The sequence below is a fragment of the Lineus longissimus genome, chromosome 15, assembly GCF_910592395.1.
Source record: "Lineus longissimus chromosome 15, tnLinLong1.2, whole genome shotgun sequence".
NCBI classification, from domain to species: domain Eukaryota; kingdom Metazoa; phylum Nemertea; class Pilidiophora; order Heteronemertea; family Lineidae; genus Lineus; species Lineus longissimus.
In genome coordinates this window covers 3,289,306-3,310,411 of record NC_088322.1, presented here as the reverse complement: position 1 = coordinate 3,310,411, position 21,106 = coordinate 3,289,306, and the positions used below count along the sequence as shown (strand labels likewise).

Sequence of the window (21,106 nt, the reverse complement as noted above, 5' to 3'; positions counted from 1 at the left end):
GTGCTGATGGCGATAACGGTGGTACCGATAATGGTTGAGGGTGTGAGCGCCGTCACACGGGCGTCCAATCACATCAGGACAACCTAGGCTAGTAGGCTGTTAGCGATATCTAAGTCCTCCTAGATAAACGAAAATTCCAGTCCAAGTCTTGTAAACTCCTCGTAAATTTATCAAAACAACAACATCTATAGCAAGGTACATCAGGTAAGGTGAGTTGAGGGTTGAATCTTCGAAGTGAAGTTGACGTGAAGATGACGCATCTAACAGGTGAGATTTCAGCTGAGGAATGGTGAGGTAAACACTTGAGGATCATGTGAGGGTTCACTGAAAATACACAAATTACAGACAGGCATAAGCTAAAAGCCTAAACAATACCATTCAGGCAGCAAAAACAGCACTTAATCCAAAGAAGGACAAAGTCACAACCTTCAAGACAAAGCTAGCAGACGTCCCGGACGGTGCTGCCATCTTCGAGAAGACAATGGAACTACTAGACCATGAGGTAGTAGAACCGCAAGGGATGTCGGAGCTGAGACAATATCAGCAAAACGCTTTTATACAGTATTCTACAGACAATGATCCCTCATTTTAACATCAGAATCACAAATAAACAACCTATAGTCCTTATAATCATGAGATGATCGATCAAGTTACTAGAATAATAGCAATACAGACAGTCGAAGACTGAAGACACATGTCCCAACCACGCTGGCGTCCAGGGCTAAGCGGCATTGCCAGAAAAACTCTATTTGTGACCAAAGTAGGCCGAACTATACCATTTTATTCATACTTACAGAAACTTGGTGCAATTATCGAGGACTTTAACACATTTAGCACCCCAGGCAAGCTGCCTGTAACAAATTATTAGTTGAAGAAAGAAGTGATCCGCAAAGATCCTTCAGAAAAGAATGTCGTCATGGCGTAAGCAAATTTTGCGGACCAATTCCCCACACGCCGTTGGATCCGCTGAAGACACGCGGCGGTAACATCCCGGCCCTCTAAATGAGAAGACCAACCTTATCATTTACACCAGGCTTCCACAAGTATAAACAAACAGACTACAACTTGTAGTAAAAACCCAATTACAGGTGGTCCAAATTTAGACCAAATGAAATACACAAGTTATTTCCCCTTTAAACTTTAAACACCGACAACTAAAATGCCAAAAAGAGGCAATGGTCATTGATAAGTATCGCACAAAAGGTTGTGCCTAAGTAAACCTATAAAAACAAAAATCCTACAAAGACTATCAGGACGTCTCCTGAGTGACTTCACAGTAAACACCAGAATTTGCTTAGAAATTCCCAAATGAATAATTTTGAACATAAATGCAACACTATGCGAAGCCAAACTACACTGCTTCGAAAATAAACATCTGAAACTCTCAGATATAAGAAGCTTGACTACACTGCTTCTGTTCAACACCATAATAAACAATTGTCTCGTCCGATTGTCACCCAAAAGACCTAATGTAAAATAAATTAATAAATTGAAAGATTGTTGCAACCTTTGAAACACTGGCATGTACATTATGCATGTAATAACCAAATAAACCCAGGCCAAAACCCAAGCTTGAATCTAACCCTAAAAAGGTCTGAGGTTGACAACCGGACTGAGACAACAACTTATACTGTAGAAAATTGCAAAACTGAACACACAGAGTCAGGTATCAGAGACATTCAATCTAACTTCACATCCTAAGAAGTCCTGAATTGAAAAATACTGTCACTGTCAGATTACTACACTATATACACTGTGCAGATCCAAATCAATCATTGTCCTCCAGCTCAGCAACACTGGATTCTAACAAACTCAGTTTGTGGATAGGACGTGTCAGTGTGCTGATCCTGGTCTTAACGCAGGCGGACCGAACGAGACCATCCTTTCCTGGGAAGATCTCGACGACGCGGGCCAATGGCCACAGATTCCTCGGAGTCGACTCATCCAGAACCAAGACAACGTCACCAACTTTCAAATTGTCACTTGATTCGATCCATTTAGTGCGCTTCTGTAGTGTGGGCAAATATTCTTTCACCCACCGTTCCCAGAATATGTTGGCCAAATACTGGGCCTGCTTCCATTTGCGGCGATACATGTCTCGATCAACGAAAACACCAGGTGGCAGTGTCGCTCCTGATCTCATCAACAATAGATGATTAGGAGTTAGCGGCTCCATATCGCGCACATCATCCGAAACAATTGTGATGGGCCTCCCATTTACAATAGCTTCAACCTCGCACATGAAAGTAGAGAGTTCCTCATCACCGAGGGACTGTCCCCTAACTGATGGCATGCTCATGACGGAAATCAGCGTAGCACGGACACTCCGGATAAGCCGCTCCCAGCAGCCTCCGAAATGGCTGGCAGCTGCAGGATTGTACACCCACTGAATTCCCTTTTGAGCAAGGAATTTGTCTGTAGTGGATTGATTCCACTCACTAATGGATTTTCTCAGTTCATTGTCTCCTCCGGTAAAATTTGTCCCATTGTCAGATCTGATTCTCGCGGGGTTCCCGCGACGAGCTGTAAAGCGCCTAAGCCCGTTTATCAACGAATCAGTGTCCATTGAAAGCAGAATTTCAATGTGAATGGCACGTGTGACATGACACGTGAATATACAACCATAGCGCTTCACATCTGATCGGGCCCTTTTCACCATAAAGGGTCCAAAACAATCACATCCCACATTCGAAAACGGAGGTTCATACGGTACAACGCGGTCCAGTGGAAGGTTTGCCATCCTCTGTTTCATCAAGCGAGCTTTCTTTCTCCGACAGTGAGGGCAATCGAAAAGCACCACCTGCAGAAGATTCCTAGGTTTTGGCAGCCAAAATTTCTGTCGTGTCAAGGACAAAACGTACTCCCTGCCTGAATGTCCTGAAACCTCATGATAATGTCTCACTAATAAAGTCGCCAAATGCGAACTTGTCGGAATGATATACTGGTGTTTCTGACGAGCAGGGATGGGGGCATTCTGTAGCCTACCACCCACACACAGGACTCCAGAGTCATCGAGCAATGGCTCAAGCGAGTAAATGCAGCTGGATTTTTTGACACATTGTTGTCCATTTTCGAGATCACGCAGCTCGGCTGAATATGCGCGTTTCTGAACATACTGAACGAGCGAGACCTCGGCCTGTTCGATTTCCTCCACCGTGAGACTGCCACTGGGCACTGGCTTTGCATCCTTTTTCACTTTGGATCTCAACAGCCCCTTTAAACGGAGGAACCAGGCAGCAGCACGCCGCAACCTATTCCATGATGAATAGTATTCTATGAGACCATCCACACACATTTCTGGGTTGGTGTTGGCATTTGTACTAAATACTCGGGCTTTCTTGACCTCACAGTTTTCAGAGAGAGGGGGGATCCCCGTATCGGTTTTCTCAATGTCACTCCACACGAAATCTGGCCCTGAGACCCACCTCTTTGAAGACAACATCTGATCTGCAGTCAAGCCACGTGAAACATCATCCCCAGGGTTTTTATCAGTCTCAACATGCCTCCACTGTGATGGGGAGGTATATGAACGGATGTATGTGACACGGTTAGCCACAAATGTCTTTAATGGTTTTGATTCATTGTTTATGAACTGTAGAACCAACGTGCTGTCGGTCCAGAACGTTGTTGACTTTATCTGAATGTCAAGTTCCCGTCGCAACAGTTGATCAATCTTGACAGCCTCAACTGCAGCGAGCAATTCCAAGCGCGGAATAGTAACATTTGCCAATGGCGCCACCTTAGACTTGGCAAATACTATGGTGACATGAATTTTTCCTTCTCGATTTGTTTGCTTCAGATATGCCACAGAGCCATAGGCCCTTTCACTTGCATCGGAGAAGTGGTGAAGCTCGGTAGCGGTGGCATCACCAAAATCACACGGATGGAAACATCTGTTTACCGAGAACAGCTTGAGCTTCTCCACACCACTTCGCCAGGTGTTCCATTCAAGCTCCTCATGCTCCAAAAGCGGTTCATCCCATCCAGCGCCCCTTCGACACAACTCCTGAATCAGACACTTAGCGGGCATGACAAATGGGCTGACAATGCCCATAGGGTCATATACGCTACTGACATCACTAAGTAAACCACGTCTAGTAAGCGGCTTGTCCATTATCTTGGCATTGACTCCCAGGGAGTCCGTCTCTGGGTCCCAGGAGACCCCAAGAACACGTTCCATCGGCAAATTCGAATTGTCCAGATCCAAATCTTTCACCTTTGGTGCCCTTTCCTCTAGTGGCAGCGACGCGATTACCTCTCTGTCATTGCTGACCCACTTAGTCAGCCTGAAGCCTCCAAGCTGTAAAAGACGGCAAAGCTGGTCTGCAAGTCTGATGGCCACCTCAGTATCAATGACAGACTTGCATAGGTCATCCACATACAATCTTTTCACCACACTCTGAATTGTCATATCATCGAAAGCCTCAATATGATCTGAAGCGGTTTGCTTGAGAGCAAAATTAGCAGCACTGGGGCTCCAGATGCCGCCAAAAAGGTGTACGCACATGCGATATGGCACTGGTTCTAAAGACATATCGCCTCCTGGCCACCAGAGAAAGCGTAATGCATCACGATCATCGGGTTCGACCCAAACTTGATGAAACATCGCCTTGATGTCGGCCATGACTGCAATGTTCTGCTCTCTAAATCGCAATAGCACACCAATGAGTTTGTTCGTCAAATCTGGTCCTTGCAACACCTTAGTGTTGAGGGAGTCTCCCTTGTAGGATGCTGAACAGTCAAACACGATCCTGATTTTATCCTTATTCGGATTCGAAACATGGTGGTGGGGCAAATACCAGGTTTTGCCCTGCGGTCCCGATATTTCACTTTCAGGCACTCTTTCAGCAAAACCGTTGCTTAGAAGCTCCTCGACACCAGTTTTGTAGTTCTGGTAGAGCTCCTCATCACGTTCAAACTTTCGCTGAAGGCTGTCCAAGCGATGTTTCGCCATCACAACGTTGTTTGATAGTCGCGGATTACTGTCTCTAAACGGTATCGGTAATTGGTAGTGTCCGTCGACCTGACTAACAGAATCAGTCCACGTTTGCACCACCCTCCTGTCCTCCACAGACAGTGCCAAAATATCATCGTCACTTGATCTTTCAAGTTCCCAAATTCTCTCAAGTTGGCGCTCCAACCTGTGATCGGCAGCTATGAAATTGCATGTTGTCGTCACGTTTCCCAGACTCTGCTGACCCATGGGCCCATTGAGGGTCCACCCCAGAGCCGTCTTAGTGGCATATGGCTCCCCAGGGTTCCCCTGCCTGACCTCCATGGGCAACAGGGCCTCAGGAATATCCTGGCCGATTAGCAATTTCACACACGTCGGCGCCACACGAGGCAAATCCAAATCCCTGAGGTGAGGCCACTTGTCACTAGCCTCCCGTGCCATAACTGCCTCGTTGGGAGCAGGAAGTTCTGGTCTTGAATACACAAAAGGCAGCTGGACTAAACATTTCTCGTCCATGTCCATGACCTCCAAAGCAGCCACCTTTGTTGGCACCTGCTGGCACTTGGACCCCAGGGTCGTCAAAGCCAACAGCGAGTCTTTTCCATCGACAGCCAGCTCATCCAACAGACTATCACAACAGAACGTATTCGTTGACCCGGTGTCCAACAGCGCATATGTCGTCACAACTCCACCGGCCCCGCCTTTGGCCCTAATCTTGACAGGAGCCACAGGGAGAGCTATGGGGCTGCCGGCCCCCGTAACACTACCGGTAGCGTTTTGTGCGGACACAGCATCAGGTCTAGGCGTTGTCCCTCGATCCCTGCTGGCTCCTGAACTAGAGGATGATGACGGTGTCCTGTCCCTTGGCCTGACAGTGGCCAGTGTGCCAGCTGTAGGCCTATCCTCCAAGAGATGAAGGAACTTGGTATGCTTCTTGCCGCACCCAGGCACACTGCACCGGCGATTTAGTGTGCATCGAGCAGAGAAATGATTGTGCTTAAGACAATTGTCACAAAGTTTGTTCTGGCGCGTGAAGCTGAAACGATCTGATGGTTTCATTTCCTTGAAATCTGGGCATTGGAACAACGTGTGAACTCCATGGCTCGGATTCAGGAGACAAACACCATCAGTGTCATGATCATTGTGGCCCTGGGAATGTCCTGCTTCGGTGCTCAAGGCGAAATTCGTGGCCTTGGGACGCCCAGGGACATTGGTGGTCTTTGGTTTATAGCCCAGCTTATTGTCCGGTCGCTTTGAGTTTGGCGCTCCTTGAGTTTGTCGACTTCCGAAAACAGGGTCATTGGCCTCCTTGGCCGCTCTATTAACAAACCGCACTAATTGTTCAATATTCGGGTAACCCCCGGTAACTTGTAGGGTGGATACGGCCTCCTTACATCACCTGGTTTGCAGCTGAAAAGGTAAGCGGTCAACGATCTTCACCAAAGATCGCTGTGTATCAATCTCCTTAGAGCGCTTGAAGTCATCTTCTCGTGATGTTTATTCTGTAGTTGACAGACTGACACAGTTGACTACGAGCGTGGACCGGATGAAGCGCCTTGTAGACTGGGGCCGTCAGGCTAATAGCATCGTCGAGCAGTTAGAAGATGAGGTCATCGACCAGATTGAAGAGCGTGCAGACGAGGCTCCTTCAATGACGCCGTCATTGCTTGCTCAGGGTGACCCAGACACCAGACACCAGAAACCAGAAGAAGATAATCTTCCTGAAGATGAAGAAGATGAAGACGACTTTGATGACGCGAAGAGTGATCAGTCACATCAGTCAACGCAGTCTAACCGTTCACAGTTGGCGAAAGTAAAGGCAGAGTTGGCGATGCTGAAGGTCAAACAAGAGAAGCAGAGGTACGTCGAACAGCTGCGCATCCAGGAAGCTCAACAGAAGTTGGCCTTGGCGAAGGCCGAGGATGAGGCTGAGAGCGCGAAGTTAGAGGCTCAGCTGCTGGCCGAGTTGGATGGCGGAGGCATCGCTAAGCCTACCATGCCTACCAAGCCTGTCGTCTTCACGTTACCGCCTAGAAAGCAATACCCATAGTTCATATATTTCATCATAATTTATGCAGTCTGGTGTTGCAAATTCTCGGAGAGAACATAATAAGTCAGTTATATTATTTGCGGGACAATCATTCATCATTCGTTCATTGGCTCGCAAGACCCCCCCCCAACCCCCCCAACTCCCTTGCGCGATCTCGAGATTGCCGCGCAATTATAGGATCCTAAGAATGCGCAGCGCAATCTTAAGATAGCGCAGATCGGTAAAATGCGCGGAACACATACACCATGGTAAAATGTTGCCAATATTTTGTACAGGGTTGAAATAATTCTGCTTTGGCGTGCCTTGGACAATTCTATAATTCATTAATTTTTTTCTTCAGATTATGCTCAAACGAAAGCAGAATGTTTAAGGATAAAGCTATTAGAGAGAAGGAAGGGAACAGTGCAGGTGTCAACATCAGGGCAAGGGTCGGCATCAGGTCAAGTGTCAGCATCCGGAGAAAATAATACAGGTATTTGCCTTGCTGTGCTTTTTGGCTCACCTGTGAGACTTGACCATCACGCAGCGTCATCGTTAAACAATGGTGGAACGTTTCGTAACCGCTTTTTAAAAAAAATTTACTGAAATAAATTTGGTACACATGTACCCCTTGGTGACCACAACTAAGGGACCAAATCGCGGTTCAATATATTTCATGGTCTAATGCACTGTATGATCAGCTCTAAATAAAAAATTACGATGTGCCCATATCAATCAACATGGAATTTGAATCCTCTGTAACCACTAACAAACCAAACCACTTGCACTTGGTACAAAATTGGCTGTTCATCGTAATACTTAACCCTACCTCAAGGAGGATACCGCGGTGACGTCACGGCTTTTCCAAGATGGCGCTGCATATTGTAAACAAACTCGATCCACGGCCAAGGGAAAATCAAGTCATCAAAAAAGTTAGATTTTTCGCATCAAATCAGAGTTATTAGTACCTTTCTACTATGAAATAAGTCTTCAGACAATAAGCTATCATTTGAATAATGAAAAGTGCTGTTTTGATGGGGAAAAATAGGTTTTTTTTAACCAAATAGCCGGGCACCGATCTTCCAAAATTAGCGATGGTTTCAAAACAGTCTCCCAGATATGGGCAATCTTTTCATTATCATAATGGAATTTGGAGGCATGTTTACAGATTTTACAAGTTCGAGACCTGTAGGACCTAAAACTCGCATAGATCCCCATAGATCCCCTCTATTTGTCGAGTTAGCGCCCCTGTAAGATCATGCATTTTCGGACAATAGAACAAAATCTTCCCGCGGATATCGCGGTTTCGGTGATGATTTAAGGAGAAATTGACTGTTCTTAGAGTTGTATGGGACAGAAATGAGTTCATACTTCATGAAAACATGAATATATTATGATATGGGCGGGCTTCTAAGTCAAAACAAAAACAAACTCAACTGCATCTCTACTGTATATTGCGTAGTGCATTGCCTAGTGTATTTCGTAGTGTATTTTAGCGGAGACATTATTTCCGCACTTTGGCCACGCCAAACGTCTTTTTTATTCGTGGAAGTTAATCTGCTCTGTAAATTTTATTTTACACAGGAAGAATCCATACTAGGTATTGCAATATTTCATGTCTATTGGTGTTTTTGTGTACAGGAGCGCACCAGACAGTGAGACGGAGATGTGCTCAGTGCTGGTGCTGTCAGTAGACTGAATCTGATTGGCCATAGCGATCACTAATATGGGTTGGGATCACGTGATGTGACGTCACCGCGGTATCCTCCTTGACCCTACCTACCCTATTTTTTGGTGACCAAAAAAGACAAAAAAAATATTTTATTTGCAAAAATCTAAAAATCCCAGTGCAATTTCATTGTTTCCCTTCTAATTCTTTGTTTCTGACCATGAAAAATTACAAAATAAAGTAAAATAATTTCATAAAATGAAAATAAATTTCCTGCCTACCTAACCTACCTCTGGGGGAATACGTTACCGGAACCACAGATATTTTTATTTTAGGCCTAATCTTCATAATTTTTATTGTGCTGTCTAGATTCTAATGGTGATAATGGTCAGACTCCGAACAAACGAAAGGAACCAAGTTCTGAAATTAAGAAGAAGAGGCAGACGAAGAAGGTCGCAAGTGTCGCCAACCTGGGTATGTATTGTATGATGAGCAATATAATGAAAGGGGCTGTCAAAGAAGTTTTCTGCAATGAGCCTAATAGGCCTAATCTTCATAATTTTTATTGTGCTGTCTAGATTCTAATGGTGATAATGGTCAGACTCCGAACAAACGAAAGGAACCAAGTTCTGAAATTAAGAAGAAGAGGCAGACGAAGAAGGTAGCAAGTGTCGCCAACCAGGGTATGTTTTGTATGATGAGCAATATAATGTAAGGGGCTGTCAAAGAAGTTTTCTGCAATGAGCCTCCGCCCTCAACAGCCCAAGATGTTTTAAAGATTTTATGCCACCTTGATATGTCTTTTACCTACTTATTGCTGAATTAGCCTGTGTTGTCAAGGGCACGAAAGTATAGGTGGTGCTTTTGTCAGTCGGAAAGGGAATTTTGGTCTTTTGGGGGGTCAAAGTTCTCCATGTGCACTCATCGACTTTCAATGAAACAAAATTTATTATGTAGCCGTGTATGTCTAGTGGCAAGATGGGTATCAGTATGAAGGCATAGATGAACATGTTCGAATAAAGTCAATGTTGTCTTCAAACATGCTACTGGAGTCCGACTGCAGGGGGTCAGAATTTAACTTTTGTTGCTGGTTTTGTAGTGCTGTTTTAGGGGAATGTGGTGTCGAGATTTATAGGCCAACACCAGCTGAACACTTAATAGTCATTTCATCAAATCGATACTGTCCTTGCCCTACCCGGAGGGATGCATTCAATACACTTCAGTCATCTCCAACTTCTCATTTTCGGGCAGTCCTATCCTATGTTACTCAATGACTATAGCTACGTTCACACTCGGCATGCATATAGTTTGAATTCCGGAATACAAATTCAGCTTAATCCATCTTTCCTTTTAGCCACCAACTCCTCACTCCCTATTGCGAAGAATGGTGATGCAGGCCCTACAAGCATGACAAGTGCACATCCCCAGCCCACTGAGAGTGGAATGGAAAGGTGAGTTACATTTTCCCTGAATAAACTACAGTAAAACTTGCCCGAATCATAACTTTTGGGACCAAGCATGGTTCCCAGTAGGATTTGAAGTGAAATTACCCATGAAAGAGCGGTTGGAATCTCACCCAAATTTTATGGCAGGTGTATCTCGGTAGGATACATTACTGTATTTTCCGCACTATGAGCTGCACTGCATTATCACCCGCACGCCCTTCAGTCAGTAACTAAATCCACATAAGGCCACACCAAGACCTAGAGGTTAAAGTGGGACACTATAAAAAGATTGCACTGTAAGTGAGATCAATCTGCCCCCTATAATTTCAAAACTTGTGAAAATAGCGCTGGATAATATAAAACCATGCACACCCACTCTCTATCCCTGGATAATTTACGGGCAGAGTGCAAGAAACCGGTAAGCGCAGTTTTTTATTAAGAACGATCAACCCGGTAAAAGCCTTTAGAGCAAAAACCCAGCAAACGACATCTGGGACCTTTGAATGTAATGCATTAGCATATGAATGGGAGGGCGCTTGCCGGGTTCTTGCACTAAAAATAGCAAACAGCGCTGTTTTCGATCTCCGAATTGATGCGTGCTACGACAGCAGTGTTGATTCCAGCCGTTAGATGGCAGCGTTACAGTCACAATGATTTTGCCTGACATGGCGCTTACCGGTTTCTTGCACTCAGCCCGTCAACTTCTTTATGGCACAAAACATAAGTTGCCTGACAATGCTTGAGCGTGAAACTCATGCAATTGGTTGATAGCCATGCATCCTCATCTCCAGAAATTAGTTTTATGGCAAGCTGGTTTGTATCGAAGTATACTGGAAATCTAGGGACCAGGTTTTAGTAAAAGTCAAAGGTTACACCAGCCGTCTTGGCATGAAAAACATTTCTATATGGTGCCACTTTAATTTCGGCCTGATCAGACATCAAATATGGCTGCCATCTTGAGAATCCAGAAATCGGGCTATTCAGTCATGTTTGTACTAAAGGGATGGCTCCATTTTAGTTTCAGATCCATCTTTGCAGCAACTTACATGAATAGACCACTCACGAAAGTCGGTCATAATCGGGCAAAAGGTAGTTTTAAATGGAATAATGCATTGCCAAGTTTCAGGGTGGCATTCACTTAAAATATTTTAACCTGTGGAGAATTGAATGCATTATTCCATTTACCGGTAGATACACCTTTTTCCTAAACATGGCAGACTTTCAAATGGGTCAATTCTAGTGCCTTTTGTTTGGCCTTATTATCTATACTTTGTTGCATTCTTTTTAAGAGAAGTCAATTCCATTCTTGACCGGGAGAGACAGAGCTCAGCAACTACTGACAAGCCCCAGCAATTTGAGGACTGTGAACTCATTTGTAATAATGAATTGGCAGCATTGAGGAAAAAGGCTGAAAAAGGGCGGGAACTCCAGGAGGAGGTGTTAGCACTGACCGGCCAACGAAATCAGCTTGCCTTAAGAGTGCTGAATCTTGAGAAGGAAAAGGATGGTTTGCAGGCAGAGCTGAGTGCTGCAAAGGAAAAGATAAAGGCAGCAGAGGAGTCGGCTGCAAAGGCAGCAGAGGAGCTGGCTGCAAGTGCTAGCAACTCTAGTCAAATTGGTGAGTAAGTTAGCAAAACTAGTAGACCGAGGTCTTATTTTTGTGGCCCTGTACAGTCAATTTTGAAATTCCAAATACTGAATTTCGTGTTAGCACAGGAAAGGGGGCTTGGAAATATTTTGTGGGTTGTTGCAAGTTCAGTATAAATAGAAAAGTACTGCTCCATTCGGCTTGAAACTTGCAGTGATGATGAATGTACCAGTATACTGGTCAGATTTTGGAGGCCCAGAAGCCTCTGAAATCTGACATTGTTTCACTAATTAGAAGGGCAATGAAAATATTTTCCGATCCTCGTATTTGTTAATTACATCGTCCAAAGCATTAACACTGCGAGTTTCTAGCAGATTGGAGCAGTTGGTTCCGATTAATGCCGAACTTGCACCAACCCACAAAATTCTCTCAGCACCTTCAATTGAAAACTCATTAGAGATGAAATTTTTAGGCTTCTGGTCTGTCTAAAGAGGCTGATGGTCAAGGACCTGGTATCTTATATATTATTTCACAGTTGGAGATTTTTGTCGCGCGAACTTCGACTTTATTACGCGCTCAATGGCCTTGCTTTTTTGTGACATAGTCATCAATATTGCCCAAACAGGACAGTACCGTATTTCCTTACCTTAATGCATCAAAAAGTGCATTTTGGATGATGCTTTGTTTCAAACGATTGCACACTTAACCACTAAACAGCTAACAAAACAACCCAAACCATGTCCGTGTTGTTGACGTCGCAATATTTCCTCCTTGGCCGTTGCGTTCACAGCTCCCAACAACTCCGTGCAGAGCACGGGTATATGCTAGTTAGTTATTATTTTTGTCTTTCCAGTCTGTTATAAACACATGCCATGCATATTTCAGTTGCAAAAATGACCACCCATGTTGCTCGACAATAAAAATAACCTTTTCCTACTACTAATAACATGGTTGCGGTTTTCCAGTTAGCCAAGCAGAGGAAAGCAAATCATGTGTTTTGCTGGATTATAAACAATGATATCATCTTTGTTGCCAAATATTTCAAATTCCTTGGCCGACGAAATTAACTCCCAACACAAATTGGTGTCCCTCATAATACCGTTGACTACACCAAACAATCACTCAGCCTGGCCTTGAAAGTACATGCATTTGATGTAATCCTACCAACGTATGATTAGACACTGAAGTTTTTTTCAGGTTCATCCAATGCAACGAATATGACACCATCCGACATGCCAAAGGCTGGTGTAGTAAATCCAGAGGTTGCCAAGCAGTTCAAGGTAAGGTCTAAAGGCAATTTTTGGAACTCTCCTAGATTTCACCAGTGATTGCAAATAAAAGTTTTGTGCCCAGTTTTACCAGCAAGACAAGTTATGGGATACATCTGGTTGTCCTTTGTAGAGGAGGCTATCCACTCGTGCTGTTTTGGCCTCCATATTGAAGAAGTTCATCTTGTCCAGAGGAAAACCATTTCTCTCCTGTAACTCTCAAAATCTTTTTTGTCCCATTGAAATCAAAAACTGCATAATTTATTTTGTATTTCAGATGAAGGAACTGGTGAAAGGGAGTGGGGTGTATGTTTACTCGCAACAGAAATATATTATAAAGTCGGCTACAGTAAGTCCATATCTTTTAGTCTGATTTTCATTGTTTGTATATAGGGATGGCACCACCCGCTCGCCAAATCGCCATTGGCTCTTTCACCTCTGATTTGGCTAAAATTTTAACGAATTCACTTAAAAGGGGCTGGGTGAAGAATGAGCTAATGTCCAAAGTGTGCATTATTTCTCCCATTTTTATCAATGTTTAAAAAGCATTGTTTTAGATAATTATGGTCCCACAGTCTCGTCAGAGCAGTGGGACCATATTGATATCACTCGGGTTCTGCAGGTTTCTTTTTCTTCTTATTATACGCAAGAGGGAGGTGTAGAAAACAACCAGGGGTATGACTTAACATATGGGGGTGAAGATGATTTGATCATGCATTGCTAATTAGGTACCTTGGTTTCAGGGTCCCTTCAAAAGTCGCATTCTAACACCAGAAATATATTCTGGAACAAAAACTGGTCTGTTAAATCACAGATTAGCATTTGATCCATTTACAAAAAAAATGCCATTAAAAAATAAGCAGTGGTTAAGGAGAAATCATTGACACAGGGTATTAAGCAAAAAAATCCAATATGGCTGCTGTTGCCATGGTAACAAGTTATATAATGATAAAAAAACAGTATCTACTGAATGCTTAGTTCATATACTATTCAGATATAATAATGAATTCTGTCTGATTTAAGGAAAGTAGTTGGTATTTTAGTACATGTGGTCCCCTTAATTATTTTTGTGTGTTGATAAGTTTTTTTCTTGTTCCAATTTCAGGACCTTACCTATTGCCTCTCTGCAGCCATGGGAACCTTTTATGATAAGGAAGACCTGGGGAATTACAATTTATCGGGGGCTAATGGGAAGAAGAAATTGGATAACAGAATTATTTCTGCTATTGCTGGTGAGTACTGTATACTCTTGCAAAACATTTTTATGGAAGATCATCACATCTATCCCAAATAAGCTGTTCAGACTGAGAGCAGTTTGTTAACTTTTTCAATCCTGGGCTGACCCTAACCAAGCACATCTGCAAAACATCAGCGATTCAACTGATTCAACCATTTCAATTGCCCAGAGCGGGATACTATCCCGTATCTAGAGTTATCGAGGGTGGTGCCACAAGCCAGAACTTGAGTTAGCGATGCAGTATGTCATCCCGCTCAGGGCAGACCGGTCGGTATGAGATGAGGGATGTCGGATTGAAAAGGTTAACTGAAATGAATGCATATTATGTAAAGCATATCAGCTTGATATACCGCAAGCGCGACCTCTCTTGCTGGGTTTAGTAACTAATGAAGTGGGAAATAGTGTTAACAGAAGTTGGGCTTATTTCAAACACAGGTTTCAAAACCACACAGACCAATTTGACCATGACTTATACCTCATCAGAATTATCTGAGACCAAACATTTTTGAAGAAAAAAAATATTTTCTATCTTCAGATACAGCCCATCATCTGTTCCCAGAGGCGAAGGGAAAAGATGGAAAGCCCTTGACAGCTGCACAAATTCGAAGCAGGTTGGTACAGAGGTGTCATGACACCAAGAAGGATAAGAGAAGAGAGGGTAAAAAGCCAACAACAAGAAAAATTATCAAAACCAAGGAATATGTCATCGAGAGCGAGAGCGATGACAGCATTGACAACAGGCACGACGAAGCAGGGAGTGATGACGTAAGTGATGAAGTAGCAACAAACTCGAAGGGGCATAGCTCCCAGGGACTAAAAGTGCCTAAGATTTTAACTGTTGAGGAGGCGCTCCTCCGTTAAATATTTTTGTCAGAATAAAATTTGAAAAAAATAGCTAATGCGTCATTCAGTTTCATCCATTTTGCTTGTTTTTGGGCATCTAGGGTTCAGGCCATATCCAAGAATTGCCAAGAATTCTTTCTTGCCAATTCCTGTGTTCATAGAAAAACCCAAGACACTTTCTTGGGTTCAGGACAAATCCAAGAATTGCCAAGATTTCTTTCTTGGCGAATCTTGGAATACAACCATCAATTCTTGCCAATTCTTGTGTTCATAGAAAATCCCAAGACACTTTCTTGGGTTCAGGACAAATCCAAGAATTGCCAATATTTCTTTCTTGGCGAATCTTGGAATACAACCATCAATTGTGTTCATAGAAAGACCCAAGACACTTTCTTGGGTTCAGGAAACATCCAAGAATTGCCAAGAACTCAATAGGAATTAGACCATAAAAGTATGCCCACACAAGAATTTAAAAGAACAAGAATTTGCAAGAGCCATCAAAGATATATTCTTGCAATTTCTTGTGTTTACTTTCGTACAATCCAAGAAATGCCAAGAATTATCCAAGAAAATACAAGACAAACGGAGGTCGATGGAATAAAATTTTCTAAGACAATCCCAAGAAAACACAGGGATTTTTCGCTTCGCCAGGTGTTTTCTTTGGTATTAATACATTGATATACACAATTGGCAAAAGCATCTGCGGTCAAAGCAAAAACAACACAACTCCTTCACTAAATGTCAATGGTTTATCCGTAGACGACCCTACAACCAAGGCCAACATCCTCAACGCTCACTTTGCCAAAATCTGCAACGTAGATGAGACAAACATACCCGCCCAAGGAGAACTCCCAAACCTCACCAACAACGAGCTCAACGACATTATAATCACAGAGCAGGATATCGCCGATCAAATCGCCATCATGGACACTAACAAGGCCATCGGCCCAGACGGCATCAGCCCTCGCATAGTTCATTCATTGACGCTCCAATTGACCAAACCGCTCCACATCCTTTTCAACAGATCCCTGAATGAAAACATATTCCCAGAAGCATGGAAAAAAGCAAACATTACCCCCATATTCAAAAAGGGTGACAGGCATGATAAATCCAACTACAGACCCATTTCTCTCCTCAGTGTCATAGGAAAACTTTTCGAAAAAATTGTCCACAGAAATGTCTACAACCATCTCCGTTTGCTCATCTCGAAGAACCAATCTGGATTCCTGGCTAACCACTCTGCAGTTACCCAACTCCTTGAAATAAACCATCAATTACTAATGGACCTCGACGAACAGAAGGACGTTTTCTCACTATTCTGTGACATTTCCAAAGCTTTTGACAAGACTTCTCATAAAGGCATCGCATCGAAACTTTACCAGTTTGGCATCAGAGGAAACCTGCTATCATGGTTCAAGAGCTACCTCCAAGACAGGCAACAACGGGTTGTAATCAACGGAAAATCCTCAGAGTGGCTTCGAGTCAACGCTGGCGTCCCCCAAGGATCTATCCTAGGCCCACTGATGTTCCTGGTCTACATAAACGACGTCACGGAGGAAACCAACGGCAGAACGAGACTGTTTGCCGACGACACTTCAAACGCATTCGCATCACGAAACCTCATAGCATGCACGCCCGAAATCCAGCAGGATATAAACAAACTTTACGCATGGGCAATGAAATGGGCCATCACCTACAACGCAAAAAAAACGCTGTATCTGATTACGAGCAGGCGGAGACAACCCTCTGTTATCCACTGTCATCTCAACAACGTCGCAATTGATCAAGCCAAGTCACACAAGCACCTCGGATTAACTTTCAACGACAAAGGAACCTGGGAAGACCATATCCAGTCAATCGTTACGACCGCAAACCGCAGACTTGGCATACTACAAAACATCAAATACAAAACGGATAAACAAACTTTACTAACGCTCTACAAGACATTTGTCAGAAGCAAGCTCGAATACGCAGACGTAGTATGGGACGGACTCTCCCAGAACTTAGCAGCAAAACTGGAAAAAACTCAAATCAATGCAATGCGATGTATAACAGGATTAACAATCAGCTCTCACCACCGCGACCTTTACAGAGAATCTGGCCTTCTACCACTCGAAAAGCGCAGGAAATTCCATCGCCTCGTAATGTTCTACAAAATTTTAAACGGACTTGCACCAACCTACCTCAAAGACCTCATCCCAGAACTAACCGTCGATAGTCACCACCATAACACACGTTTAGCTACAAACAACAATATAACACCTTTCCTTTGCCGCACAAATAGCCTCTACTCAAGCTTCTTCCCTTCTACAATCCGTGACTGGAATGCTCTCGACCTTTCTATACGTGCGAAACCAACTCTAAACTCTTACAAATATTCCCTAACCAAACTGCCAGAATTCTCTATCAAACCAATCCCCTCCTGGCTAGACATCGGCCCTCGCCCACTTAACATCATTCTCACACGTATGCGAAACAACTGCAGCGGACTAACATCTGACCTATACCTAAACCACGTTTCGGCAACCCCCACTTGCCTCATGTGCCCAATGCATGTTCCAGAAACCTCTTCACACTTTCTTCTCGACTGTCCTAAGTACGAAAACCAACGCAACTCCCTAATCGCCAATACCCTCCAAATAACACACATCCATAATGCAACTCTAAACTCAAACATCCTTCTCAACGGCCATCCATCTTTCTCCAACCTCGAAAATGCTCTCCTTATCAAATCAACCCTAAAATTCATTTCATCCACAAATCGTTTTCCAATCTAACTCAAAGAAAAATATCTGACCCCCCCCCTCTTTTCCGTTTCCGCCAACCCCAAACTCGTATGATCATTCCTAACTCTTGCACCCCCGCCCCCCTGCACTTTCCAAACTATCTATCCTTTTTTTTTCTCTTTTTTGCGAAATTCACTACATATCAACTTCACATGTTTCTCAATTATATATTCTGTATATCTCTTCAAATTATCTTTAAAAAACTTATGTCACTATTCGTATCTTCATAAACTTATGTAACTATTTGCATATATTTTTATTTTGCAGTAGTTTAAGCCTTCGGCTTTTAACTGTAAAATACATGTACAATATAAACCGAATAAACTCTTTGTAAAAAAAAAAAAAAAGATATACACAATTGTACAGGACCCAAGAAAACCCAAGACGCATGCAAGATTATGCAAGATGATCTTGGGTTTTTCTTGGATTTATTTTCCTAAGGGTACTGTGGGTAAAAATGCTACTACCGAAAACACAGGGAAAATACGTAAAGTAAGTAAGCGTGTTCATACATCCGTCAATAGGCCTATGAAAAGGCTTTAGCTATTGAAATGTTTGATTTTACAGTTCTAATACCAGTGCATTTTGTGTTCAGACACAATCAGTCATTACTAGACTTGACAAACATAAATTCTGTAAGGGATGACTCTGCCAATTTTAAAACCCAATAAAAAGTTGGTTTACAGTTGGGGAACTTGCAAACAAAAGACTTTCACCCTCGCAAACAAATGAAGTACATGTACTCCACACATTCATTCACACTGTTCATTCAGCACTAAACAGCAATACATGTAACTGAATGTCAACAACAACCAATGCAACCATTTTCTCTCTTGCAGGTGTCTGAGGTAATGACCAACTGCCCTGATCTGCGAGACCCCGGTTTCTCATGGATCATCAACGATGCCATCAGACTTGGTCTAACAGAGATCACACGTGTTCTGCTCGAGAATGGTGTCCTAGCAAACAGCACGAGCAAGAACTTATGTAAACCATCCCCCCTCATGAATGCTTGTAAATTATAGAAAAGTATAAAAATCTCAGGATACAATGCCAATATCTTGCTGCTGACTTGATAATCAAATTGTTGCCATAATTTATATACAAGAAGCCTATTTTCTCATCATCTTGTGATTTGCTACTGCTGCCCTTTAACTACTAGTATGTTTTCATGTTCACCCTGTCAAATCAATTACAACCTGTGCAAACATCTTCAACTTCGCCAACAAATGGCAAGAAACCTCTCTGAGCAATTCTAGTCTCAAACTGTCAACAATGTCCAGTTGTTAATCATGCCTCAATGATGCAAGTTAAGAATGCTTGACAGGTTGCAGTTGATTCCACAGCATTATGTTGAATGTTGCCAACCCTACAATAACAATCGCATTTAATTTCAGCAACAACGCTCAATTTAAATTGTAACTTCTTCACAATGTATATAGCCTATGACAACTTCAAGACACTCAAAATTTACTGTTTCAAAGAAATCTCAGGTTGTACTGCCAAAATCTTGCTGCTGACTTGTGCTCAAATATTCAAAGTTACTTGTTGCATCATTATATATATTATATTTTTTATATTCTTTATATTTTTGTATTTCTTCACCTCCATATTCCTCCCTGTAAACTTCTATGAGGTTCTTCATCTGATATCACAAGATGACATTTTAACAGCCAGACAAGCCACCTGCCAATACATTTTCCTTTACAATTACGCCCAACATGGCCGTGCAGATCAATAAATCATCATGTGACATCGGTGAAAAACCTCCATATAGTTGTCTTGTATGTTGATAGCCTTACAGCTCAAATGCACTATTTCTTAGTCAGATAACTTCTGCTAGTGTTAGTAAGTTCACCCTTAAAACATAGTGTCACCTTATGTCATTCGTTAATAAAGTTCATATCCTTATCTCACTCTTCATCTTCAATTCCCAGCGTGACAAACAATTCAAATTGACTTCAAGCTGACAGGAGCTATGACTACTACAAGTACAACTACAACCCCACCGATTATTAAAAGGGGCAGCTCTAGACAGGCAAAACCATTTGCCAAACAGAACATCCTAGTAGTGCACATAATTCAATGCATTAGTACTACATGTACAAGTCGCCCCCTATTGGGCAGCACCCATTCACCTGTTCCCTGGAAACATGTTACCTGCTTTTAAAAGCACTCAAAAACCACATTAGTCACCCTGGACATCAAAATCCCCAACCACAACCTACATCTCCAATGTACAAATAATTGCTTCATTCAAGTGCTAATATCTCATTACTCAGCTGAGCGCTAGGCCCTTGGGCCTCTTGTTCTGAAATAATTGTCTAGTGACACGAGAGAAGGTTGCTCACAGGGGGCAGTGTCTGCTGAAGCATGTGAATTAGCCGGCCTAGTAGAAGTGGGAGTAGAAGTAGATGCAGATGGAAGCATGCTCAGAATGTCAGGTGATTTCTGCACACTTCTGACTTTTTCTTGGTGTTTCTTCCCTACCCTGTGGCTCCTGATTGCCGAAGTAGCCATGGTATCGATTTTGAATGGTTTCCGGCACAATTTGCAGAAAGCGGAATACTTGTCTTTTGGATCCTCCGTCAACCAATCTTTATTCTCAGGAACAGACATCCATTGCTTGTTGAATGTGACACCGTGCGGCATGGTGATGATGATGACTAATGGACTGAAAAACAATAGCAAATATCCAATTAAGTAACATATCAGTATCTCAGTATCAATATTTCCTCTGCGTCGCCCTGTAAATTAAAATAAATATTAGGTTACAACTTGAACTCAACTGTCACTGTCAGGGTTTCATAGAGGGGGGACAAATCCCCCCCATACCTCGAGTAAGGGGGATATCCCCCCCCCATCATTTTGCAGAGCATTTTTTTTTCTTCAGTATTTTACACTTCAGATGCAATTTTAAGGCAGAAGGAAGCATATTTTCACATTTTGGAGTGTAAAAAACGACTCAGGAAGTCATTTTCAACAATTACAAAAAAAAAAAAATTTTTTTTTTTTTTAGGGGGTGGGGTTCCCCCCATAAATTTTTTTCTGGCGGAAACCCTAACTGTTCTTTGCAGAATATTGATTGTGACACAGGTTACCATTACGTGTAGACACATAAAAACAAAGCCATACGCTGTATAAGTTCCTAAACTGCAAATTCTGCCTAGGGAGGATCATGAAATAGATATCAACACTAGGACCAAAGAGTAAGACACAAGAAGGCTGCAGAAGATATCCAGGTCTAGGCCAGCAGGGTTTCAGCGAATGGAGGGGGGGGATTTGTC

The 21,106-nt window shown here is 42.8% G+C and overlaps 2 protein-coding genes across 2 annotated transcripts; one reads left to right on the top strand and one right to left on the bottom strand.

The window, feature by feature from the left end:
* Positions 1-1,768: 1,768 nt before the first annotated feature.
* On the bottom strand, positions 1,769-6,013 carry LOC135499344 (uncharacterized). Its single transcript, XM_064790089.1, has one exon. The coding sequence runs from the start codon at positions 6,011-6,013 to the stop codon at positions 1,769-1,771; it is 4,245 nt and encodes a 1,414-aa protein (XP_064646159.1).
* Positions 6,014-6,500: 487 nt separating this feature from the next.
* On the top strand, positions 6,501-18,994 carry LOC135499343 (uncharacterized). Its single transcript, XM_064790088.1, has 11 exons — positions 6,501-6,933; positions 7,345-7,476; positions 9,022-9,126; positions 9,231-9,335; positions 10,007-10,103; positions 11,387-11,715; positions 12,883-12,965; positions 13,231-13,302; positions 14,059-14,185; positions 14,726-14,955; positions 18,659-18,994. The coding sequence occupies exons 1-11, from the start codon at positions 6,501-6,503 to the stop codon at positions 18,842-18,844; spliced, it is 1,899 nt and encodes a 632-aa protein (XP_064646158.1). The 3' UTR covers positions 18,845-18,994.
* The last annotated feature ends 2,112 nt before the right edge of the window (positions 18,995-21,106 follow it).